We start from the raw sequence: 27,483 nt of genomic DNA on the forward strand, positions 1-27,483 counted from the left end.
TCAGTGCTGACTCAGTTAATATAACATATAAACTTTTAAGCCCATCAAACATGAACATAACACTTAGAATACTATAATTATATGTAAGAACTTATGAAATACTTGTAAGTTATATCTATATGAAATTGAAAGGAAAGATAAGAGCATCATAAGGGCTCTTTTGAAAAGTCGATAAACATAAGATTTGGACATTTCTGCTATTGAAAGATAATCAGCAACTTATAAATTAAACAAGTAAAAAATAAAATAAAACACACTTCAATTTTCAAGAAATTCGAGACTCTGTCAGATTCTTGACCCGATCATTCATCATTAACTTCTTAACCAAACTATCTGGACTCTACACTGCTACTTCAGTGCTTAAGGAAAGGATCAGGGACAGTAATACCAAAATTTTAAAATACTTTTTTTATTTAACCATCATATAACTTTAACAACACACATACACATAGTATTTAAAAACCCATTATTCTTCTTCCAAAAAATTGTTGTCAAGTTTATTAAAACAGCCTTTGCAGAGAAGAGTCTTACTGTTTTAAGTTGGAATGTTTATGGAGAAAATCCAAAAGAGTTGTTAAAACATTTTTATCAAAAGTCATGCTTGAACTGAAATATACAAAGGAAATAATGTTAAAATTAAACCTTAAAAAATATGTACAAAACTTACATAGAATTCTTTAAGAATTCCAATATTTGTAAAAAAGATGTTCAGTTCATTTAATTTTCTTTCTTTCACACTTCATATCTGAAGTATTAACATCGTTGCACTTGCAAAACAACAGCCTCAAACTTTTCATTGAACTATGCTATTAAGCCTACAGTTCATCGTGTTTGGGTCCAGAAAACTCATCATGAGAAATGAAGCCATTCTTGTCCTTGTCTTCATGCTGGAAGATCTCCTCTACCAGTTTGTCATGGTCCTCCATCATCCTCTTGATCTCGTCCCCCTCTCCCGGATTCTCCTGATCAGCTGCCACCATCTGCTTCTTCAGGTATTCGCTCACCTAATCAACAGTAAGAAATACAGATGTGAATGTTAGTGGTCCAAGATCCACTCTAAACTATACAATAGAACTTTGTTAAATCACCCCCATTAACTCAGATCTCCAGATAACCTAGACCTATTCAGAGGAACAAATAATTTTTTTTAAAAAGTATGTGGGTTAAGAAGCCTTGCACGATAATTAGACAGGCAGCTAAGACTTCCAAATACAATACATATTTTAGAAAATAAGGCATTCTCTGTAAGAATTACAGGCACTGTTATAGCTTTAATTGGTACATACAATCGTATTGAACTTGTTGCACAGTTTGGTATCAAAGTATCGATTGTGTCAGACTGGAAGAAAACCAGAAAAAGTATCTAAGATAAGACAGTTTGGACAACTGGAGTATTTTGGAGATAGTGGGTTCGAACCCCACTGTTGGCAGCCCTGAAGATGGTTTCCGTGATTTCCCATTTTTACACTAGGCAAATGCTGGGGCTGTACCTTAATTGAGGCCACCGCTATTTCCTTCTCAACCCTAGCCCTTTCCTACCCCATTGTCGCCGTAATACCTATCTGTGTTTGTGTGACATAAAGCAAACTGAAAAATAGAAAACAAGGGATAATTGGAGTTAAGCTAAAAGTGGCTACTACAAATTGACATAGCAGAAGCTTATGAGTTACTTTTCTATGAAATAGATTTTACTTTATATGAGTTAACATGTTTGCAATATGTAAATATGTTTCAAAGGTGTTTTTTCAATATAGAGGAAATTGAAATTCTTTGTAAGTATGCAAGTTATCTTTTATTGAACTTTTCCCACATTCTCCAGTTAACACAGATTTTCATTATACTGGATCGGCTACAGTCATAAATAATCAGACTCAATGATGCTATATTGTACTAACAGTACAAAGAGAAAGAATTTGCGAGTTTGTTTGAGTGTCGAGTTAATGCCAGGAACCATTCAATAAATTCCAGTCATTCTCTTGGAATTAGAAGCTTATTTCCACAAGATTGTCATAGGCTATACAAATCATCATTCTAGCTAATCAGGGGAGTAGGTAGTTTAAAGAAGAGTGTACAACAAATTGGAGAAATTGAACATCTGGGACCCTGAAAATTGAATACGCTGTCTGAACTGTCAGTCTAGTAGAGCCCACCAAATATAATTGGAATTAAATTTTCTACAGCAAAAAGTTCAAATGGATCTTCTTTCCAACTGTAACAGTCTGCAGAAATTTGGGCTTTTATAAGGCACTTCAAAAATAACCAAAAAATAATAATCCCACTACCATATAATGGGGAATATGATTGATTATGTGTATTAAGTTATAAGAGCACACTTGCATGCTCAGCATGCCAAATGCAATATTTAATGTTGTCCAATAAATGACACATAACCAAGTAAGTTGACTATGCAGTACAGAAATGAGACTCATATGTACATGCTTGCATTTAGGAGATGGTCAGTTCAAGCCCCATTATTGGCAGACTGAAGATGGTTTTTCATGGTTTTACACTTTCATACCAGACAAATGCCAGAGATTTACCTTAAGGCCACTGTGGTAACTTTCAGATGTTTGGGTTTTGGTAAAGAACTTGATTGTTCCGAGAGATTTCTTCAACATATTGGGCGGATTTTTTGAGAAAAAGAAAGTTAGGAGAAAAAATTGTGAATTCCCTTTTTCGTTTTGTATGGAACAAACTATTAACATATTTCCCAAGTCCATCAGATTAAATGTTATGCTGACCAAGCTAATGACTGGTTCAAGTAGTCATTTCAGTTTGGTAGAAAATAGCGGAGCGGTATCACGGTAATATTTGATACGCTACGACTGTTTATAGACATGCCTATTCACCACCATACTGAGCAGTCTTGTCACATCGACATTGATAGACGAGTGGGTTTTTTTCGCTTCAAATTATTTATAAACTAAGGCACATAAATGGTATACAGCAGATTTTGTAACTTACGTCATGTAATAACTTATGTTAGAGCTTTCAATAAAGGCTTAAAACTGGGCCATTTTTTGAAATGATAATTTTGGTCTCCTGATGAATAAAGAGTTACCTCACTGTCGGCAGCCCTGAAGATGGTTTTCCGTGGTTTCCCATTTTCACACCAGGCAAATACTGGGGCTGTACCTTAATTAAGGCCAGGGCCGCTTCCATCCCATTCCTAGGCCTTCCCTATCCCATCGCCGCCGTAAGACCTATCTGTGTCTGTGTGACGTAAAACAAATAGAAAAAAAAGTTACAATGTGAAAATCTGTACGCTTCCGATAGCTTTAGGTACCGGTAAATTAAAACATTACACATTCATTCAGTATCATAGCCCTGAGGTGCAATTATTATTTATTAGTTTTCCTAAAAAATAAACAAAAATGAACCATTAGAATTCTTTTTGATATTTGTCAAAGCATATTCATGGAGCATCTCTTTCTCGGAATCATGTCTTCTAAACCTGCTACCTATCTCTTTCAGGAAAAGAAAGAAAAATACATCTACTACAGTATTTTGAAATCCTGTGTTTGAAAATCGACGCAGATAGCAAGTTTCCTATGAAAACAACGCCTCAATTTGAAAAAAAATTCTCAAAATATAACTAAATATGACCTTATATCACTAAAATGAGCAAAATATGGCCAAATCAAAAAAATGGCCGAAATATGCATTTATATGCAACATAAACTTGCTCTTAACGGGATCAGGACCCAGCATTCACAATTATTTCTCAGATTTCGGGTAAAATGACCTCAGGAATGAAATAAGACTTCCTTAATATCCGAACCTTTGTCATACCGTAACCTTATTTGATTTTGACTTTGTACATTCCTGAAGTCTCAGATATCATCGAAACAAGTAGACATAATAAATATGGCAACCTAAACAGTAAGTACGGATTAAAGCATTGTCAGCGTTATGATGGACCCATTCAATAAAGTAGGCCTAACAGGTTCTAGGTCTAAGTACTTCACTCACTGGGAATGGTTACCACTATTAGCAGGGTTTAAGAGGGACATGATTCGACACACACTGGTCGTTGTGGCAAGGCAAATATATCTCAACATTGTATTTTATTTTTGCTATTGCATCAATGCAAGCCGAAGTTTTTGTTTGCGGAGAAAACGCTGTCCACGTATGTTGTGTCTCCCATCGCAGTACCTACATCGGAACTATTTACAATCTGTTCAGTCATCGTGTAGTCTACATTACAGATCAAGACAATCATTTATATGGTCCCCGAACTGTGACTACGGGAATCTCTCAAGGTGCTATGTTACGTCCCCTCCTGCATGCCCTGTATGTTGCGGAACTCGACAAGATTTTCAGTCCTGCAGATGATATTTTTTGTTTGTACACAACTTCTCCATGCTTGTAGATAACCAGTTTACGCCTGACTGATGCTGCCTCGTCTCTTCATCGTTGGACGTTCGGGACTAGCTTGTCTCTATCTGTGATAAAATCATCAGCGGTAATCTTTTCTCGGAAACAACGTCTATATATTCGAGTCATAGTTCTTTTACAAGCAACCACTATGTGTAAGATGACGATTACGTGAATGTGATATTATTCTACGAAGAAGTAAAACGTAATGCATCAGTAAACTTATCTGTTGCTTTGTTCAGGTCTGTAGTTCTTCCTTTAATCCATAGGTTATTTACATAAGTGGATTATTATTATTATTATTATTATTATTATTATTATTATTATTATTATTATTATTATTATTATTATTATTATTGTACCGGCTGGTACACCTATACGCCGCACATTTGAATTTTCCGCCTTTAAGTACTCATCTACAGGAGAAACTCTGAACTTTAACAACTGTATCAACTCATAAGTTTTCTCAGAAGATGTCACTACAGTAAATTTTGTGATTACGAAGTTGTCAATACTGTGTGTATTTCAACTAGTTTTGTTTTCCATTGATCAAGAAGTGTGGACATTCTCTTATAGGTGTCTCTACTAAAAAACTATGATCATGTACCCTGGTGCGAAGTGAAGGAACTTTTCTTGAAGATTTTTGTACTCATAAGTTTTCCTATAACTAAATTCCGTTCTTTCATTTGTGGGTTGGCAATATTAAGATTTTCTTTCCGCCAGTTTTGAAGTTAGCCAATCAAATTTTTATGTAATTAATTTTTGACCAATCGTGTCTTTCTTCTTCAATTTTGATGTGTAACTTTTAGCTAGCCAATAAAAGCCTGTGGGTGTGGCTGTTTTATTCATGAAAGGTCTCGAATCTTCCCCGAGAGTATAAAAACTGATGATTTTCTTGTCTCTCGGCCACTCGAACAACATCTAGCCTAGTGTATGGAAGTGTAGCAGGAGGCGGGAAGCGCCTCTTTCATCCGGCAGCAGCTCTTCAACAAGGTAATGGCCACTTAACATCTTTATTTCTCGCTAGCTCAGCAGTCTAAACCGCGGGGAAGGTCCGAAACCTTTACTATGTAACCTATCTTGAAACATGTAATTTGCCGTCGCTTTTGTAAAACTTCACATATCTTTAACTGTAAAATGGGGATAGAGAGTGCTTTACCCTCTTGAGCTCCCCTTCATTATGGTTTGAGGTGACTACGTTTTGTAACTGTTTCTTCCCTTCTGTAATGTCTTCAAGTTTTCTCATACGAGTCACCTCCATAGCTTGGGAATGGGAATAGCCCCTGTTTCATCGGCCTAGTGCCCCTTAGGTTTTAGAAGGTTTCATTTAGGAGTGCAAGTACACGCCTCCATTCTGTTTTGCTTTTTGGGCCATTTACTTAACCTATTCTTTTTCAACGAAAGCCCAGTAGGTTGGTTACAAGATACCCTTGTTTCTTTGTAAGTGTGCCTTGAGGGCAGTTGATAGGCTCAGAAATTTGAGAGCGGGTCAGCTCTTTCTTGTGTTTGAAAAGTGCCTCTGGGAGGCCTGAGGTTAAAAGTTGGGAGCAAATGCTCCTTGAATGAAGGGGTTTTCTGCCCTTTGAACAAATGTATGCCTGGGTAAAGTTGGGCTAGTAGCCCAAGGATTGTAAGTTGGGGCTCGAAGCCCAGAACTGGTTAAGATCCCTGAACTTGTGCTTTCGTTTGTAAAAAGTATATCTTGTACCTGATTTTTGTTATTTCACCTAGTGAAAATTTGTTAAATCTTGTTGTCTATTGAAAATATAATCTTCGGTTAAATTTTAAGTTTTGGTTTCATATTCCAGCCCGCACCTTCTTTCACCTCTGCATTCCACGGGAAACCCCGTAACAATTATTATTATTATTATTATTATTATTATTATTATTATTATTATCATCAAAACAGTAATTAAACTGAGAGGACTTTTAGTGAAACTTACAACCTGACTTGTTCATCCCATTTACAGTCATACCATTGTCTGCTATTCATCTCACAACATAATCGAGGTCTTTTTTTGTAGCCAGTCACAATCCTGTAACTTATTTTCTACTCTATACAGTATAACATCATCAGCTAGGAGGCCTTAACTGTAATTCCAGTTCTTCACTCATATCATTCATTAAGGACATAAGAAAACGTAACTTCCAACAACATTGTCTTGCGGTACTCCTCTCTTAATTATTATTATTATTATTATTATTATTATTATTATTATTATTATTATGATTATTATTATTACATTGGAAATGTAAATATTACAGTATCACCTACTATAATTCTCTGAGTTTTATTTTCTGGAAATATAGCCATCTATTCAGTCACACTTTTGTGTAGACCAACGGCCCTCATTTTCGTCAAAAGCTTTGGATAGTCCATTTGACCTCCTAAATCTAAAATATCTGCTATATCTTGCTGGAATTCTATAAGTTGAGCCTCACTGGAATAACGTTTCCTAAACCCTAGTTGCCTTCTATCAAACCAGTCAGTAATTTCGCAAACTTGTCTAATACACTGACTGACAGAGCAAATGCAACACCAAGAAGGAGTGGTCAGAACTTTATGCCAATTGCAGGGTAGACTGACGTCACTGAGGTATGCTCATGATGTGAAATGCGCCGCTGTGCTGCGCACGTAGCGAACGATAAATGGGACACGACGTTGGCGAATGGCCCACTTCGTACCGTGATTTCTCAGCCGACAGTCATTGTAGAACGTGTTGTCGTGTGCCACAGGACACGTGTATAGCTAAGAATGCCAGGCCGCCGTCAACGGAGGCATTTCCAGCAGACAGACGACTTTACGAGGGGTATGGTGATCGGGCTGAGAAGGGCAGGTTGGTCGCTTCGTCAAATCGCAGCCGATACCCATAGGGATGTGTCCACGGTGCAGCGCCTGTGGAGAAGATGGTTGGCGCAGGGACATGTGGCACGTGCGAGGGGTCCAGGCGCAGCCCGAGTGACGTCAGCACGCGAGGATCGGCGCATCCGCCGCCAAGCGGTGGCAGCCCCGCACGCCACGTCAACCGCCATTCTTCAGCATGTGCAAGACACCCTGGCTGTTCCAATATCGACCAGAACAATTTCCCGTCGATTGGTTGAAGGAGGCCTGCACTCCCGGTGTCCGCTCAGAAGACTACCATTGACTCCACAGCATAGACGTGCACGCCTGGCATGGTACCGGGCTAGAGCGACTTGGATGAGGGAATGGCGGAACGTCGTGTTCTCCGATGAGTCACGCTTCTGTTCTGTCAGTGATAGTCACCGCAGACGAGTGTGGCGTCGGCGTGGAGAAAGGTCAAATCCGGTAGTAACTGTGGAGCGCCCTACCGCTAGACAACGCGGCATCATGGTTTGGGGCGCTATTGCGTATGATTCCACGTCACCTCTAGTGCGTATTCAAGGCACGTTAAATGCCCACCGCTACGTGCAGCATGTGCTGCGGCCGGTGGCACTCCCGTACCTTCAGGGGCTGCCCAATGCTCTGTTTCAGCAGGATATTGCCCGCCCACACACTGCTCGCATCTCCCAACAGGCTCTACGAGGTGTACAGATGCTTCCGTGGCCAACGTACTCTCCGGATCTCTCACCAATCGAACACGTGTGGGATCTCATTGGACGCCGTTTGCAAACTCTGCCCCAGCCTCGTACGGACGACCAACTGTGGCAAATGGTTGACAGAGAATGGAGAACCATCCCTCAGAACACCATCCGCACTCTTATTGACTCTGTACCTCGACGTGTTTCTGCGTGCATCGCCGCTCGCGGTGGTCCTACATCCTACTGAGTCGATGCCGTGCGCATTGTGTAATCTGCATATCGGTTTCAAATAAACATCAATTATTCGTCCGTGCCGTCTCTGTTTTTTCCCCAACTTTCATCCCTTTCGAACCACTCCTTCTTGGTGTTGCATTTGCTCTGTCAGTCAGTGTATAATCAGAAAGAATGCTTTGTCAGATCTTACAAGTGACATGTTTCAATCTGACTGGCCTGTAAGTAATTTCGCAAACTTGTGTAATATAATCAGAAAGAATGCTTTGTCAGATCTTGCAAGTAACATGTTTCAATCTGACTGGCCTGTAAGTATCTGCTTTGTTTATCACACTTTCCTTTGTACACCGGGGCAACTATAGCAGCTCTCCATTTATTTGGTTTTGCTCCTTGATACAAACAGTAATCAAATAAGTATGTCCCATCGTCGCCATAAGACCTATCTGTGTCGGTGCAGCGTAGAGCAAATTGTAGTCAAATAAATATTACAGGTATGGCACTGTATATCCCAACTCATTGCCTTTAGTATATCCCCAGGAATCTTAACAATCCCAGCTGCATTTCTAGCTTTCAACTGTTGTATCTTGTTGTAAATGTCTGTTATCATAGGTAAATTTCAGTACTTTGCCAGTATTACTCACCTCCTCAATCTGGACAGTATCTTTAAATCTATCTATCTTTACCTGAATACTTCGGCCTTATGCAAGTCCTCACAAATAGGCCTACACTCCTCTTGTTCATTAATGATCCCTGGCATGTCCTTCCAGGAACCTGTTTCTAAACACATTTTTCCATTTTCCTCTAAATTTCACATGGCTGACAATTATGTTTGCCATCGTGTTGTCTTTAGCTGACTTTTTGCTAAATTCAATTTCCTAGCAAGTTCTTTCAATCTATCCTTACTTTCACAACAATTCCTAACTCTATTTGTAACCTGCGTCTCCTTATCATCGAACTCAGGGCACTACAGTGGCAGTATACGAGCTCAGCCACGGAGAAGCCGGTTACAGCTAATATTATACGGTAGCATTTCAGTGTCAATGCAGTTTCTGGTCAACATGGGGCGTTCCTTTTATGGTTCATTAATTCATTATTGTTATTATTATTGTTATTATTATTATTGTTATTATTCTTATTCTTCTTCTTATTATTATTATTTCCGGCTCCATGGCTAAATGGTTAACGTACTGGCCTACAGGGGTCCCGGATTCGATTCCGGCAGGGTCGGAAATCTTAACCATCATTGGTTAATTTCGCTGGCACGGGGGCCGGGTGTATGTATCGTCTTCATCATCAATTCACCCACCGGGCGAGTTGGCCGTGCGCGTAGAGGCGCGCGGCTGTGAGCTTGCATCCGGGAGATAGTAGGTTCGAATCCCACTATCGGCAGCCCTGAAGATGGTTTTCCGTGGTTTCCCATTTTCACACCAGGCAAATGCTGGGGCTGTACCTTAATTAAGGCCACGGCCGCTTCCTTCCAACTCCTAGGCCTTTCCCATCCCATCGTCGCCATAAGACCTATCTGTGTCGGTGCGACGTAAAGCCCCTAGCAAAAAAAAAAAAAAAATCAATTCACCCTCATCACGACGCGCAGGTCGCCTACGGGTGTCAAGTCAAAAGACCTGCAGCTGGCGAGCCGAACATGTCTCGGACACTCCCGGCACTAAAAGCCATACGCCATTTCATTTTATTATTATTTCCTTAATGCTAGTTCGTAAGCAACGAATACATGTATTCAAATCCTGTACCGTACCTACGCAACAACTTATTGTCGGACAACAGGGGAGATATTTTCACTTTAGATTATATTGTAAACTGCAGTTTGCATACATACGAAGAAATAGGAGCCAATGAGGATTCCAACCCTCCAATTTTGCGTGTACGTTTAAACACCCTGAATGTCTGTAGATTTCCCAGCACGTTGAAGAACTTCTGCGGGACGTAATGTCCGACATTTCCATGTCTCCGGAAACAATAATTTAGTTATGTTATGTTGTATGTTGGATATTCAGCCCGAAGGCTGGTTTGATCCTACCATGGCAAAACAGGTTATCAGAGAGAACTTGACATTAAGCACAAGTGGCTGTTGACCAACATATCCCAAGCTCCTTTCATGAAGTTCGGATTCGTGAGATGAAGGGCATAATCTCCACAGTCGACAATATTGAAGAGGCATACTAGGGACATGAGGAGTGAGGTAGTTTCCCCGTTGCTTTCATCACCGAGCCAGAAATTGCTATTACATATCAGTCTCCCAAGCCCACTGAAATGCATGCACCAACCAACCCTGTGAGCGATACATTCATACTTTTCATAAGAGGGACTGGCTGCATAAGGAATGGTATTACTAGCATCACTCATACCTCAGTCACTTTCATATTGTCAAAGCCAAGGATGAGACTGAGACAAGTCAATGAAAGTAACAAATTTGTTCTGGCCCATACCAGACGACATAGTGCACTGTAAACACTACATCTCGCCAGCGAAGGCGTAATTGTAGTTAATGAAACGTATTTTTATTTTATTTTATTTATTTATTTATTTATTTACAGGTATTCCTCCAGATAGTCCACGAATATTCGAGAATCAAATGTAATTTGAAAATGTACACGTTCGTATCGATAGAATGTGTTTGGTGAAGTATATTTGAGACAGCCTGCCCGATGATTGGAGCAGACAACATCAAATATCGTCAAAGGCAATCAATATAAGCAAGTAAACACAATGAAACAGTTTTCATTGATGTCAGTTGGAAACTAATTGAGCGCGGCAACTCTCTGTAGCCACAGGAATAAGAGAGAGGGGAGAGACCTAAACCAAAGCTCGTGACGAAAATAGAATTTGAACCACTGAGCACGGTAAAGCACCAGCTACAGTGGTGAGAACCCATACACTTGGGTGACAAATGAATTTTATCCGCACCGTCTGCTGTATTTAATCCTTAAGAACGTTTTTATATTTTTTTTTACGTCGCTCCGATACAGAAAGATCTTATGGCTACGATAGGATAGGAATTATAAGCAACTATGCTCTTTAATATACACCCCTAGCATTTGCCTGGTGTGAAGATGGGCAACGGCTGCCGACAATAGGGTTCGAACCCACACTATCTTCGGAATGCAAGCTAACACACGTTATCAAACCACGTAGCCAACCCGCTCTGTCTTTAAGAAGTTAACCCTAGTATGGGGTTGTAACTTCCTTAAGGCCATGATCGCTTTCATCTAAACCTAACATGCGCTTCGGCTGCACGGTAAGAGTCGTATAGCTGTAAGCTTGCATTCAGAAGACAGTGGGTTCGAGCCCCAACCTCGGAAATTCTGAAGATCGTTTTCTGTATTTTTCCCTTTTCAGACCACATAAATGTCAGACCTGGACCTAATGAAAACTCCGGTCGCAACCTTCTCAGATTTAACCGTTTCCTGTCTCACCATTGCGTCACCGAAAACTTGTGTAAGTTAGTACGTCGTTAAACCGTTTTTTAATTTTATTTACAGAAAAATCAGTGTTAAACATTAAATAGGTTAAACTGTACATCTTCCCAGTCTTAGCCATATATTATCGCAATCCCCATGGCTTATGGTAAATAGCTCTTCCTACTTTCATTCAAGCTTGAAGCCGTTTAGAGGCGCTGCATGCTTTCCTTCCTCACACGAGTTTTCAGCTGAAAAGTTGTGCAAATGCCAATAATTCCTACTTCCCAAGATGTATCTGTGTTTTAAAAATGATTTTGCGCGTTTGATTAATTCATGTTAGACCCTAAAATCAGTTACGATGATCTCGTATGGACTGTAAAACATTTTGCCTTTCAGTTTGTACATAGATTAGGTTGAACTGTAAAGGTCAGTTGGAAGAGACAACGGGGGCCACGGCTAAAAACAGTTGCAAGCTTACAACATCGTGTCAGCTTTTGCACATCGGTTCCAGGAAACAACAATGTCCTAGGGATCCTCGGGTTGTACCATGGTTGTGAGATGTACTGTGTTTAAGTTGCAGCGTTGGGAAGACTTGACAGGATTGTGAGCTGCACGTTAGTTCCTAATTTTGTGCCATATAAGTAACTTTTTCTGAAGATAGACCGTCTGATGAATTCTTTGGCTCGGAGACTGGGTGTTGGACCCAACACTTTCCTCTTCATATTCAGACAATAAACTACACTACCAACCACCAAAGAAGCACACAACAGTGATTACGGTACATCCCTCCATATAGGACTGGCGTCGGAAAGAGCATCCGGTCGTAAAACAGGGCCAAATCTACATGTGCGACACAGTTCGCACTCGCGACCCCACAAGTGTGGGAAAATCTGAGGAGGAAGAAGAAGAAGAAAACTGCTATTAGCTTCCGGAATCTGCACCAATCCACCACTCTTATTTGGATCGAAAGACACTCATTTCCTTTTCAAGTATTCTATACCACATAAAGTCTGGAAGTTTGGACACCTATCAAAATAAAATTCTGGATGAAGAACTACCTTAATAGGCCCCCCACAAACTGAAATCCTAGCTATGCTACTGAACTTGAAGTCCAAAATGTATCGAACAGAGAGAGATCCGTCCTTTGCTCTGAAGGGAGCTGACAACTAGCCAGATATTGAGAACGCTGGGCATCGGTTATTTGTTGTGGAAGAAAAAGAAGCGCTGGTAATTCAGCTTCACCCGCCTACACCATATTGTATCACCAATGATGCTATCCGAAAGAATTTTTTTTCCCCCTATATGGTCATTGTATACGGGCCCGATTTCAGCCGTACCATGGCCTCGCGCATGCACTGCTCTCCTGCCGACACTCCAGTTTCTTCATCGGGCCGCTTCTCCACTTTCTTGCACTCGGCTGGCCTTGCATTCCGAGCTTATCGCTATTCGTTTGGGGGCGAACGAGCTGTCTGTTGTGCCCGTGGGACTGTGTCACTCAACAGCAGACTTAGGCTCCTTTCACACTACACCGTTTCGACCATACGGCAAAAAAACCGTAGGGCCACATTCCTTTAGTGGCGTGAAGAAGACCATTAGACCTTCCACCTTTCACAGCCGTGTCTTGCCACTGGAATAGACGGCTGCCGTTGACTCAGTGGCGCACACAGCTAAAACAGTGCAGTTCAGTTGAGCGTGTGTAATGGAAGAAATAGCCGATATCTCAAAAAGAAGACTTGCAACGAGTAGATGAATATTTAAGACGCTAAACTGATATATAATGTGACTAAGGTAACTTAGGCCGTTTATCCTCTTCACATTGAGGCGTAAGAATGTGTGCGCATTAGCCCGCCTGAAGCTGAGGCCACACAGAACGACTACTACGCGTTCACTACGCGCGCACGCCACGTGCGAGATGTATGCTATGTTCGCTACCCCACGTCTCTGCAAAAGTAGTAGGCCTATTTAATATGTATCAGTCTTCAAAAGACAATGTGAAAGGGGCAGCAGACAATGGTATGATGCCAAATGGGATGAAAAGTCAGTTTTACCAAGAGGAGAGTCCTCTCAGTTTTAATTACTGTGTTGATGGGAGTGATTAGTACCTCATGGGGATCTTCATTTGAGTGATCACATTAACGAGATCATAAATAAAGGTTACAGATCTCTTCATATGGTTATGAGAGTATTTACAACGGTTGTAGTAAAGATGTAAAGGGGAGAGCGTACAAGTCTCTGGTAAGATTCCAATTATATTAAGGATTCAGTGTATGGAACCCACATTAAAGTTACTTGATACGTGTAATGGAAAAATCCAAAGCAGCACGATTTATTCCGGGTGATTTCCAACAAAAGAGTAGTGTCACGAAAATCTTGCAATCTTTGTGCTGGGAAGAGTTGGAAGTAAAGAAACGGGCTTCTCGACTGAGCGGTATGTTCCAAGCTGTCACTGGGAGAGATGCCGTGGGATGACATCAGTAGACGAATAAGCTTGTGTGGCGAAAATACATAATACGAAGGCCATCCGGAAAGTGGTACCCGTTTGCGCAATAAAGGCACAGGAGTAAATATTAACAAATATACACATTTTTACTGGAAAGAGCATACTTTACACTACCTCTCCACATAATCTCCAAGCAAATTTAGGCATTTGTCATAACGTGGGACTAGTTTTTGTGTTCCAGCGTCATAGTTCTCCGCCGCCAGCGTATTGAGATACGTAGTCACGGCTCTTTTAAGTTCTTCATCGCTCTCAAATCTTTTTCCCGCCAGAAAGTCTTTAAGCTCCGTAAAGAGATGAAATTCCGAAGGGGCCAAGTCCGGGCTATACGGGGGATGGTCGAAGGTTTCCCACTTGAATTGCTGCAAAAGTTGTTGTGTTATCGCAGCTGCATGAGGCCTGGCATTGTCATGGAGAATGACGCCTGTAGACAATAGACCTCGCCGTTAATTTTGTATTGCCCGCCGTAATTTCTTTAATGTTTCACAATACGCATTAGCATTAATTGTCTCCACGGGCCATAAAATCAATGAGCAGTATACCTCGGCGATCCCAGAAAACAGTTGCCATGAGTTTCCTGGTGGACAGAACTGTCTTTAATTTTTTGGTTTGGTTGGTGAATGAGCACGATGCCATTCCATAGACTGTCGTTTACTCTCAGGCGATGCATAACAAACCCATGTTTCGTCCCCAGTAATGATGGGAGTCAGGAAAGAGTCTCCTTCATCGGAATAACGTCCCAGAAACGTCAGTGCTGTAGCCATACGCTTGGTTTTGTGCTCCTCTGTAAGCATGCGAGGGACCCACCTTGCACAGATTTTTTAATAATGCAGATGGTCTTTGACAATTTCATGAACAATTGATCGAGACACATTAGGAAAATGTTCATCAATTGTGACGCACCGATCGTTCCTCACGCATTCGTCTACTGCGCTCAGCAGTTGGTCTGTAATGACATATGGTCTCCCTGAATGCTCCTCGTCGTGTGTATTCCCCCTCCCCAGGCTGAAGTTGCGAGACCAGCGCCGAAAAGACGACTCGTCCATCACATTGTCTCCATACACCTCCGTTAATTGGCGATTAGTCTAATATCACAAGGTCGAACGTTTCGTGCATTAAGAAATTTAATCACGGCCCTCGCTTCACAACTGGCGGGGTTCTCAATTTGTTTAAACATTTTAAACGATCACAGACACAACACAGGCAATGCTAGCGTCACGCAACCTCAATCAATCAATCAATCAATCAATCAATCAATCAATCAATCAATCAATCAATACTGATCTGCATTTAGGGCAGTCGCCCAGGTGGCAGATTCCCTATTTGTTGTTTTCCTAGCCTTTTCCTAAATGATTTCAAAGAAATTGGAAATTTATTGAACATCTCTCTTGGTAAGTTATTCCAATCCCTAACTCCCCTTCCTATAAATGAATATTTGCCCCAGTTTGTCCTCTTGAATTCCAACTTTATCTTCATATTGTGATCTTTCCTACTTTTATAAACGCCATTCAAACTTATTCGTCTACTAATGTCATTCCACGCCATCTCTCCGCTGACAGCCCGGAACATACCACTTAGTCGAGCAGCTCTTCTTCTTTCTCTCAATTCTTCCCAACCCAAACATTGCAACATTTTTGTAACGCTACTCTTTTGTCGGAAATCGCCCAGAACAAATCGAGCTGCTTTCCTTTGGATTATTTCCAGTTCTTGTATCAGGTAATCCTGGTGAGGGTCCCATACACTGGAACCATACTCTAGTTGGGGTCTTACCAGAGACTTATATGCACTCTCCTTTACATCCTTACTACAACCCCTAAACACCCTCATAACCATGTGCAGAGATCTGTACCCTTTATTTACAATCCCATTTATGTGATTACCCCAATGAAGATCTTTCCTTATATTAACACCTAGATACTTACAATGATCCCCAAAAGGAACTTTCACCCCATCAACGCAGTAATTAAAACTGAGAGGACTTTTCCTACTTGTAAAACTCACAACCTGACTTTTAGCCCCGTTTATCAACATACCATTGCCTGCTGTCCATCTCACAACATTTTCGAGGTCACGTTGCTGTTGCTCACAATCTTGTAACTTATTTATCACTCTATAGAGAATAACATCATCCGTAAAAAGCCTTACCTCCGATTCCACTCCTTTACTCATATCATTTATATATATAAGAAAACATAAAGGTCCGATAATACTGCCTTGAGGAATTCCCCTCTTAATTATTACAGGGTCAGATAAAGCTTCACCTACTCTAATTCTCTGAGATCTATTTTCTAGAAATATAGCAACCCATTCAGTCACTCTTTTGTCTAGTCCAATTGCACTCATTTTTGCCAGTAGTCTCCCATGATCCACCCTATCAAATGCTTTAGACAGGTCAATCGCGATACAGTCCATTTGACCTCCTTAATCCAAGATATCTGCTATATCTTGCTGGAATCCTACAAGTTGAGCTTCAGTGGAATAACCTTTCCTAAAACCGAATTGCCTTCTATCGAACCAGTTTATTAATTTCACAAACATGTCTTATATAATCAGAAAGAATGCCTTCCCAAAGCTTACCTACAATGCATGTCAAACTTACTGGCCTGTAATTTTCAGCTTTATGTCTATCACCCTTTCCTTTATACACAGGGGCAACTATAGCAACTCTCCATTCATCTGGTATAGCTCCTCCGACCAAACAATAATCAAATAAGTACTTCAGATATGGTACTATATCCCAACCCATTGTCTTTAGTATATCCCCAGAAATCTGATCGATTCCAGTCGCTTTTCTAGTTTTTAACTTTTGTATCTTATTGTAAATGTCATTGTTATCATATGCAAATTTTATTACTTCTTTGGCCTTAGTCTCCTCCTCTATCTCGACATTATCCTTGTAACCAACAATCTTTACATACTGCTGACTGAATACTTCTGCCTTTTGAAGATCCTCACATACACACTCCCCTTGTTCATTAATTGTTCCTGGAATGTCCTTCTTGGAACCTGTTTCTGCCTTAAAATACCTATACATACCCTTCCATTTTTCACTAAAATTCGTATGACTGCCAATTATGCTTGCCATCATATTATCCTTAGCTGCCTTCTTTGCTAGATTCAATTTTCTAGTAAGTTCCTTTAATTTCTCCTTACTTCCACAGCCATTTCTAACTCTATTTCTTTCCAGTCTGCACCTCCTTCTTAGTCTCTTTATTTCTCTATTATAATAAGGTGGGTCTTTACGATTCCTTACCACCCTTAATGGTACAAACCTGTTTTCGCATTCCTCAACAATTTCTTTAAACCCATCCCAGAGTCTGTTTACATTTATATTTACCGTTTTCCACCGATCATAGCTACTTTTTAGAACCTGCCTCATGCCTGCTTTATCAGCCATGTGGTACTGCCTAACAGTCCTACTTTAAAGACCTTCCTTTCTATCACATTTATTTTTAACTACCACAAAAACAGGTTCATGATCACTAATACCATCTATTACTTCAGTTTCCCTATAGAGCTCATCTGGTTTTATCAGCTCCACATCCAGGATATTTTTTCCTCTGGTTGGTTCCATCACTTTCTGAATCAGCTGTCCTTCCCATATTAACTTATTTGCCATTTGTTGGTCATGCTTTCTGTCGTTCGCATTTCCTTCCCAATTGACATCTGGCAAATTCAGATCTCCCGCTACAATCACATTTCTTTCCATGTCGTTTCCCACATAGCTGACTATCCTATCAAATAATTCTGAATCCGCGTCAGTGCTACCCTTTCCCGATCTGTACACTCCAAATATATCAAGTTGCCTATTATCTTTAGAAATGAGCCTTACACCTAGAATTTCATGTGTCTCATCTTTAACTTTTTCGTAGCTTACAAATTCTTCTTTCACCAGAATGAACACTCCGCCTCCCACCCTTCCTATCCTATCTCTACGATACACACTCCAGTGCCGTGAGAAAATTTCTGCATCCATTATATCATTTCTCAGCCATGATTCAACTCCTATTACAATATCTGGTGAATATATATCTATTAAATTACTTAATTCTATTCCTTTCCTTACAATACTTCTACAGTTCAACACTAACAATTTTATGTCATCCCTACTTGATTTCCAGTTCCCTGTTCCCGTATCACCGCTCCCTAGGCCATCCCGTTTCCCTGAATGTACCTCCCTATTACCCTTCCAAACAAATTTCCTAACTTATACGTACCACTGCGGTTTAAATGAAGGCCATCTGAGCACAGATCCCTATTTCCTACCCACCCATTTGGATCTAGAAATTTCACTCCCAGTTTCCCACATACCCACTCCATAGTCTCATTTAAATCCCCAATCACCCTCCAGTCAGTATCCCTTCTACACAGTATTCCACTAATAACAATCTCCGCTTTCTTAAACTTCACCCGTGCTGCATTTACCAGATCCCACACATCTCCAACTATGTTGGTACTTATATCAGCTTGCCTTACGTTGTTGGTACCAACGTGAAACACTACCACCTTCTCCTTCCCCTCCCCCCTCTCTTCTACTTTCCTCAACATCTGCCTCAACCTAATTCCTGGATAACACTCTACCCTGGTACCCTTTCCTCCACACACTTTCCCCACGTGTCAAACGATGGAATCTCCCATGACCAGAGCCTCAACCCTACCCACCTCGTTTGATCCCCTCCCCTCCTGGTCAGCCCTATCTTTCCTGATAACTGCAGAAGCTACTTCCTCCTCCCTTTTCTCCTTCCCATGACCCTGTTCCACCTGTCTTTTCCTATCATCTACTCTACATTTTCCTTTCCTACCTTTTCCCTTCCTCCTACTCCCACACATCTCAGCAACAGTTCCCTGTCCCTCATCTTCCCTCTGTTGTTCTACCTGGAGTGACTCGTACCGATTTTGCACAGACACCTGTCCTGAATTCTGATCCTGAATAGAGCTCTTAGCCTGCAATCTCCTTCCCCTTAGAACATTAGACCACCTGTCTTCTACAACTCCTCCCTTTCCTTCCCCTCCCTCTTGTACACCTACTGTAACCTGTACGTTGTTTGAGGGAGTCCTATCTTCCTTCCTGTCTTCTGTGAGAATCCTAATTATCTCCCTCAAACTTTCCAACTCCTCCCTCATACCCCTCAATGCCTCGCCACACCCACAGAAACTACACTCGCGCTCCTTAGCCATTCTTTACGGGGGGGGGGGGGGGAAATGAAATTAAAAATAAAATAACTTATTTGCAAAAAATAAATGAACGGAGGGATATATTGTCTGGGATAGTACACAACAATAAGGTAATTAATATACGACTACACTACAATACTACTTAGTCGTGCTCTATTTTTTTTATCCTACAACCCCTGACAGGATAAAAACTGCTGTTAATTACTGAATATCGAAAGTAATAGCCTACACAAGAACTACACAATTCCAAACTGCAATTAAGCCTATTCTAATTACAATAACAGTATTTTAGTACGAGTTTCTACGGATACCTCTACTACACCAGTACTACACAAATATTTTACAATAATAAAATAATAAAATAATCACCTCGCACAGAGCAGGCAGACAAGCCACTGACGCGGTCTGACCTTGCCCAGCGGCTAACCGAGTCATCAGCGCTTCATGCGGCGCTAACGGGTACTACTTTCCGGATGGCCCTCGTATGAAGATAACATTGGAATTCAATAGGACAAATTGGAGCAAATATTCAATTATAGGAAGAAAAATTAGGGACTGGAAAAATTTATCAAGATAAATGTTCGATACACTTCCGAGTTCTTTGAAATCATTTTAGAAAAGACAGGTAAACGACTGATAGGGAATCTGCCACTTGGGCGTCAGCCCTAAATGCAGATCAATGATGACTGATACGAAAGATGTTACCCCAATACACGAAAAACTACAAGAAAGTCGTCACCAACATGTCCTCATCTTCTGTACAGTGTGTCATTAAAAAAGGTTCCAATATATAACAAACAAAGGAAAGAAGGTCCTATGAACATTGGTCGCAAACACAGTATCTCCGGAGTTTTGGTCCGCTTTAACTACCATCAATGACACGATGTTCCAATAATTTACGGAGGTTGTATGCAACAAAAGACGGATATATGTTCCTACCTAAACATTGGTCGTAAACCTACTAGCGTATTGTGTCATGATGTTATTATGATGGGGCACCGGACCATTTTGATCGTAGCATACTGGGCGAGTTGACCGTGCGGTTAGGAGCGCGCAGCTGTGAACTCGCATCTGGGAGATCGTGGGTTCGAACCCCACTGTCGGCAGCCCTGAAGATGGTTTCCCATTTTCTCACCAGGAAAATGCTGGGTCTGTACCTTAATGAAGGCCACGGCCGTTTCCTTCCCATTCCTAGGCCTTTCCTGTCCCATCGTCGCCATAAGACCTATCGGTGTCGGCGCGACGTAAAACAAATAGCAAAGAAAAAAAATAATGATCGTAGTGTTACGCGACACCTAACACGGATCATCTATGAGCGATAGTTTGGTCGAGGAGCACCAGTACCTTGGCCTGCCCGTTCGACCTTAACTTTTGGCTTTGGGGACATGTAAAGATCATGGTTTATGCGGTCCCCATAAATGATGTAGATACTCTACGAGCACGCGTGTTCAATGCCTGTGATGCAATCCGGTAACAGTCAGAGGTGCTCCAACGAATGCGTGCGTGATTCCATGCGACGTAGGGTGAAAGGCTGCACTGCAATGGATGGCGATGACATAGAGCACATGTTGTGAAAGTCTAAGTCATGATGATCATTGATGCTAGCGGACCATAGCTACGAAGAAATTGGGTTTGCGACCAGAGATTATAGGACCTTCCTTCACTTGTTGGGTGCTGACTCCTCTGTAAATATTGGAACTTTTTTTTTTTTCAGGGACATCCTGTAATTAATTATAACCTAAAAGTTTCCTGCCAGTAACTATCGTACGTTAACAAGACACCATAAACGCTGGCTCCCATAAGCACCAAAGACCGTTAAACTGTGTCAAAAGGCGATCTTAGATCCAGAGAGTGGACTCTGGCTCTAATTCAATTAGGCAAGCACAAAGAAGAAGCCGTTATGTTTACCTTTCATCTTACACAGAAATTGAAAGCGACCCCGATATAAGTTTGAGAAGCCGCAACGAAAAATAAATGGACGAAGTAGGTGAACACATCTCCGTTAGTACTCTCTCTATCACTGCACGTGCTTCGGATTATTATTATTATTATTATTATTATTATTATTATTATTATTATTATTATTATTATTATTATTATTATTATTCTGTGGTGTCTCAACGGCGAAGTAGCCACCAGCGTCTTGGAAAGGTGCAGCAGCAATCCAACTGAAGGGTCTGCTACCACAATCGGGCGAACTGCTGGTAATTTTACGACTGAAAAGGCCTAGGGAGCCTGAATACTTTCAATTCAGTTGATATAAAAATGTATATTGTTCTCTTCTCAGTAATTTTTTCTAACGAAATTGGTATGCATTCCAGTTTTTTTCGTTAGTTCTTAATCTTAGGGGCTTGCTTGTAACCTGTTCCGGTCTTCATACTAAATTTAGAATTGAAATCTTTTATGGCAGGGCCAGAAAGTGAACTCGCACGAATCAGGAGGAAAGCTAATAATTATCTAAAAAGAACCAATCAGAGCGGCGGTCCTTATCCTGTAAACCAAACCTGCATCAGCTAACGATGACAATTTTAACACTTTTTTATGAAAATAAAGGACAGTGACTATAGCAGAACAGGAAATTATTACGTAGTGCACAATCCATATCATTTTATTTATTTATTTCTTAATTCGTTTACTCTCCAGGGTTGGTTTTTCCCTTGGACTAAGCGAGGGAACCCGCCCCTTCCGCCTCAAGGGCAGTGTCCTGGAGCATGAGACTTTGGGCCGGGTATACAACTGGGCAGGAGGACCAGTACTTCGCCCAGGCAGCCTCCCCTGCTATACTGAACAAGGGTCTTGTGGGGGCATGGGAAGATTGGAAGGGATAGACAAGGAAGAGGGAAGGCAGCGGATTTGCCCGGAGGAGAAGTGGGAAACTACTACGAAGATGGCTGAGATGGACCTTTTTAGTTTTTGCTTGTTTCATATCCTGTTATAAAAAAATAACGATAATAGGCACATTATTGGTCAGCATGTTATTCCCAAGATCTTACCTCCTCTCTAGAGAGCATCTTGTCCTGGTCAGCGTCGATCTCTTTGAATACGTTCACAGTTGGAGGAGAATCTCCGAGGCTGATGAGTTCTACTTCGAAGTGGAGAGTGGCATCTATGGGGAAAAGAAACGTTGGATTTTAGACATTAATAAATCACATGTAATACAGGTAAAAGGAGTATAATAATACTAATACTACTACTGTAACCGTCCAGGCTTCTCCAGCCCTACTAATTTAATATAATATTATTTTACGCGATATCATTTGATATCAAGTTTATCCGCCATCGGCAATTATTCGTAATAACATATGTATTCTACGTCAAGCATTTGTAAATAAGGTTTTTGCAATCATATTGTATATATTATAACATCATTTATTATTATATTATGAAAGATAGGAATTTATTATGTATTGGATTTGGTTAATATGTTGAAATATAGATGTCATTTCATCTCATATTAGTGTATACGGAAAAGGTTATTCTTGACCGTGGAAAATTACATGACTCATGGGTTCAACTCATGAGCCAAGACTAGTAAACAGCGACCCGCGCGCGAGGCTTGCAAGCTGGTCAGCTACATCATCGCCACGCCTACTGGACTTGTCAAGATACAAGAGAAGGGGAGTTGATAAATCGATCTACGAATCAGATACTTCGTTGTATATGAGTTTTGAGATTGAACTGTTACCAAGAGTGGGGGTGAGCCCGGATATATAGAGATTCTCACCACGAGAACAGATCCTAACTACGAGAACCTAACTACTACTACTGCTGTGAACCTAACTACAACATCTGCTGTGAACGACGTTATTGATTTTTGAAACAGTGTGTGGTCGCTCCGCGACATAGTTATTTTTGTACAATGTGTTATCGCTTCGATACAGTACTGAGCTGCGGTTATGTTATCGGATCTGCGTGAGACGAAACAAGCTTACGGCTTGTGTTATATTCAGTAAATATTCTGGACGAAGAACTATGTTTAGTTCAAGTCTACGGAATTTGGTACAAGTCTGTACCGTATAAATAGTATAGCTCAGTTGGATTGAGATTTCTACTAATATGGAAATATTCATATCTCTGAATTTTCTCCTCATACGATCAACGCTGATCAGTTTTTACAAGTATAGGGCCAATGTCTAATTTAAAGACTAGGCAATTAGGGAGTGCTAGTCCAGATAGCCCGTACCATATCAGAGAAGGAAGGAAGGATGTCCATGGAGCAAATTCTACATCGAGAAGAAGAGAACGAGTAACCACGGAAACCAGATGACTTCAATGGAAGCTGCAATTGGTGAGCTTCAATTAGATAAAGCAAGCAATTAGTAAATTCAGTAAAGTAAATTCTAAATTATCAAAAAAAGGCTTTCACGGCCGCAGATCTTAAAATCACGGGAATAGAACCAGCTTTTGGGTGGTTAGGCCGTGTGCATTTAGCAGAGTTTCGTCCAGACGTGCCATTTGGACTCATCAACGGAGAACTTGTTTCTCCTTTAGCAGGTTAGCAAACTAGATTTGCTAACACGGTGGGGCCACACAGTTTGGTCTGCCACTGCTAAGCAGAGTCCTGGAGGGGCGTGCCATTCCAGCTGATGAGTCCAAATGGCACGTCTGGACGAAACTCTGCTAAATGCACACGGCCTAACCACCCAAAAGCTGGTTCTATTCCCGTGATTTTAAATTCTAAATTCCTCCACGCTTTAAGGAACTTTTCTGATTCATCGAATTTTTTTGTATAATAAATTCATTTGTATTTTATATTGCGTTAATTTTCTTTCTTAAGCGATACTTAATGGTTAATTATTTAAAATCCTACCCCTGTGATTTAAGTATAAGTGTCTATGCTAGTAAATATAAATTTTGGTTTACAGTTTTGTTTAAAACTGTAACCCTGGCGCCCAAACATCACATAGAGAAATGGGAAACCATGGAATGTTAATTGTTTCTATTTGCGTGGCAATTTGCGGGCAAGCCACATATAGTTTATTTGATATTCATGTGTCCCAAGGTAATAACTTTCATCTCCCCAAGTGTCTTGATGAGGAGAGCGAACAGTTACACTACTACTACTACTACTAATAATAAAATAATAATAATAATAATAATAATAATAATAATAATACGTTCGAGGAGTACATCCAACATTAACTGTAGCAGAGTAATCCACATTTATAAACTCAGGGAATTAATCTGATATAATGCCAAGATCGAAGCATGGTAGTTAGGGGGTCTTCCTTTCTTAAAGAAAATATTTAATTATATTTTATCCAAGTCTCGGAAGTCTTTTTGCGAAAATGAGTAAAGAAACTAGGCTCGGAAGCCATCATCAAAAAGTGTTCCCTGGAGCCCGAGTTAGCAGACCTGCCGCTGCAGTTTGCCGTGTTTATGAAGAAACTTGTGATAGGCTGCCGTGTAACAGTTTGCTGAAACAGCGAAAATCTGTTCTTTGTTCTAACGCTGACTCAAGCATAACACATCGTTCGTTAACTTAGGACAAGTTAAAAAGAGAATAAGGAAGCAGTCTGGCGTTCCTTAGTAAGCTCTTTAAAATAAGTAATGTATTTCCTATTTATGATGAAGTAGCTTGTCTGAATTTTTTACTCCACTGAAGAGAGGTTTCAATGAAATAATACAGTTCTGTAACTTTTCCTTCGGTCTAATTTAGTAGAGTTTAATAAGTTACTTTCTTTCGTCTGTATCTACCAAGGAAACCATAGTAGGACCTGACATAGGCCGACTAGTTTTACAGATGCATGATGGAAGTGAAGATAAGAATAGCCTTCAATCAATCAATACTGATCTGCATTTAGGACAGTCGCCAGGTGGCAGATTCCCTCTCTCTTGTTTTCCTGGCCTTTTCCTAAATGATTTCAAAGAAATTGGAAATTTATTGAACATCTCCCTTGGTAAGTTACTCCAATCCCTGACTCCCCTTCCTATAAATGAATATTTGCCCCAGTTTGTCCTCTTGCATTCCAACTTTATCTTCATACTGTGATCTTTCCTACTTTTATAAACGCCACTCAAACTTATTCGTCTACTAATGTCATTCCACGCCATCTCTCCGCTGACAGCTCGGAACATACCACTTAGTCGAGCAGCTCGTCTCCTTTCTACCAAGTCTTCCCAGCCCAAACTTTGCAACATTTTTGTAACGCTACTCGTTTGTCGGAAATCACCCAGAACAAATCGAGCTGCTTTTCTTTGGATTTCTTCCAGTTCTTGAATCAGGTAATCCTGGTGAGGGTCTCATACACTGGAACCATACTCTAGTTGGGGTCTTACCAGAGACTTATATGCCCTCCCCTTTACATCTTTACTACAACCCCTAAACACCCTCATAACCATGTGCAGAGATCTGTACCCTTTATTTACAATCCCATTTATGTGATTACCCCAATGAAGATCTTTCCTTATATTAACACCTAGATACTTACAATGATACCCAAAAGGAACTTTGACCCCATCAACGCAGTAATTAAAACTGAGAGGACTTTTCCTATTTGTGAAACTCACAACCTGACTTTTAACCCCGTTTATCAACATACCATTTCCTGCTGTCCATCTCACAACATTTTCGAGGTCACGTTGCAGTTGCTCACAACCTTGTAACTTATTTATTACTCTACAGAGAATAACATCATCCGCAAAAAGCCTTACCTCTGATTCCACTCCTTTACTCATATCATTTATGTCTGTCTGTTAGGTCATCAGCCCAGAGGCTGGTTGGATCCTCAAATAGCATCACCAAAGGCTATGCAGTTATAGGGAAACCACAAAAACCAATGGCAGTACCAAAATGAGGCGTACTAGGCAAGATGAGGAGTGAGGTAGTTTGCCATTGCTTTCCTCACTGGGCCAGACAGTGCTATTGTAGCACAACTAACCCTATGAGCAACACCTTTCATGACACTCTGAGACACTGGTTGTGCTCTGAATGTCATTAATCAGCACCACCCATACCCCAGCAGCTTCCATATTGTCACAGCCATGGATGAGACTGGGACTTCAGTGGAAGCTACACTTTGCTCTGGCCTGTGCCAAGGGATGGATGCAAAAGTACTGTATCCATCAAGAAATGACAGCAGGCATTTATATATATATTAGAAAACATAAAAGTCCGATAATACTGCCTTGAGGAATTCCCCTCTTAATTATTACAGGGTCAGATAAAGCATCACCTACTCTACTTCTCTGAGATCTATTTTCTAGAAATATAGCAGCCCATTCAGTCACTCTTTTGTCTAGTCCAATTGCTCTTATTTTTGCCAGTAGTCTCCCATGATCCACCCTTGGCAAATCAGGCATTTATGCCAACAACAACAACAACAAATTATCAGTAAGCACATTAACATAATTAAAAACTTGTTCGTAAAATAATTTGTATGGAGCATATTGTTGTATGGTGGCGAAATCTGGACATTGGGAAAATAGAAGAACTACTTTGTAGCAGAAGAAATGTGGATATGGCGCAAAATGACAAGAACGAGCTGAACTGAAGAAAGAAATGGGCAGAAGATTGTTAAAGGAAATGTAAGGATTATTTTTATGTGAGATCACTGAATATCAATAGAAATATCATCTTCATCACTAATATTTTGAAAGTCAAAGTGTTAGGGAAGAGAGGGAGAGGTCGATTTAGGAAATACTGTAGTATCTGGAGAACATAGGAAGGAGAATGGGGAGTGAAAATTACTCAAGTTGAAACGAGCAACAGAAGATGGAAAAGAGTGGTTGTATCGACATGGTGTATACCGTATAACCTTTAGAGAATAAATAAATAAATAAATAAATAAATAAATAAATAAATAAATAAATAAATAAATAAATAAATACACGCTCTTTTTCGGGTCGAAGTACTGCATACACTTTCTCTTCGAAGAACCACGTTATGCTTTCACGCAGGGAAAGAAATGAAAATATCATCTCGAACACCAGGGTTGATAACCATGTTGTTTTGCCCTTTAAAACAACAATTAACACCACTCAACAATTTCATGTTTATTTTACTGACTATTCAAAAATTGGCCGTTGGAAATCCATACTGAAACACCGAGCGAGTTGGTCGTGCGGTTAGGATCGCGTAGTTGTGAGCTTGCATTTGGGAGATGACAGTTTCCAATCCCACTGTCGGCAGCCCTGAAAATGGTTTTCCGTGCTTTCCCATTTTCACACCAGAAAAATGCTGGGGCTGTACCTTAATTAAAACCACGGCCACTACCTCCCCAATCCTTGCCCTTTCCCATCTTCGCG

General features: G+C 40.6%; 1 protein-coding gene across 1 annotated transcript in view; it reads right to left on the minus strand.

Annotated features, from left to right (window-relative positions):
• Positions 1-393: 393 nt before the first annotated feature.
• The window catches only part of Fkbp14 (peptidyl-prolyl cis-trans isomerase Fkb14), a 287,601-nt gene continuing 260,511 nt past the window's right edge, over positions 394-27,483 (minus strand). The window contains exons 3-4 of the mRNA XM_067148519.2: positions 22,230-22,342; positions 394-1,004 (exon numbers count right to left, since the gene is read on the minus strand). Coding sequence (XP_067004620.2) covers positions 816-1,004; positions 22,230-22,342 — 302 coding nt within the window. The 3' untranslated portion in view covers positions 394-815. The remainder of the gene's footprint in view (positions 1,005-22,229; positions 22,343-27,483) is intronic.

The sequence above is a fragment of the Anabrus simplex genome, chromosome 5 (genome assembly GCF_040414725.1).
Source record: "Anabrus simplex isolate iqAnaSimp1 chromosome 5, ASM4041472v1, whole genome shotgun sequence".
NCBI classification, from domain to species: Eukaryota; Metazoa; Arthropoda; class Insecta; order Orthoptera; family Tettigoniidae; genus Anabrus; species Anabrus simplex.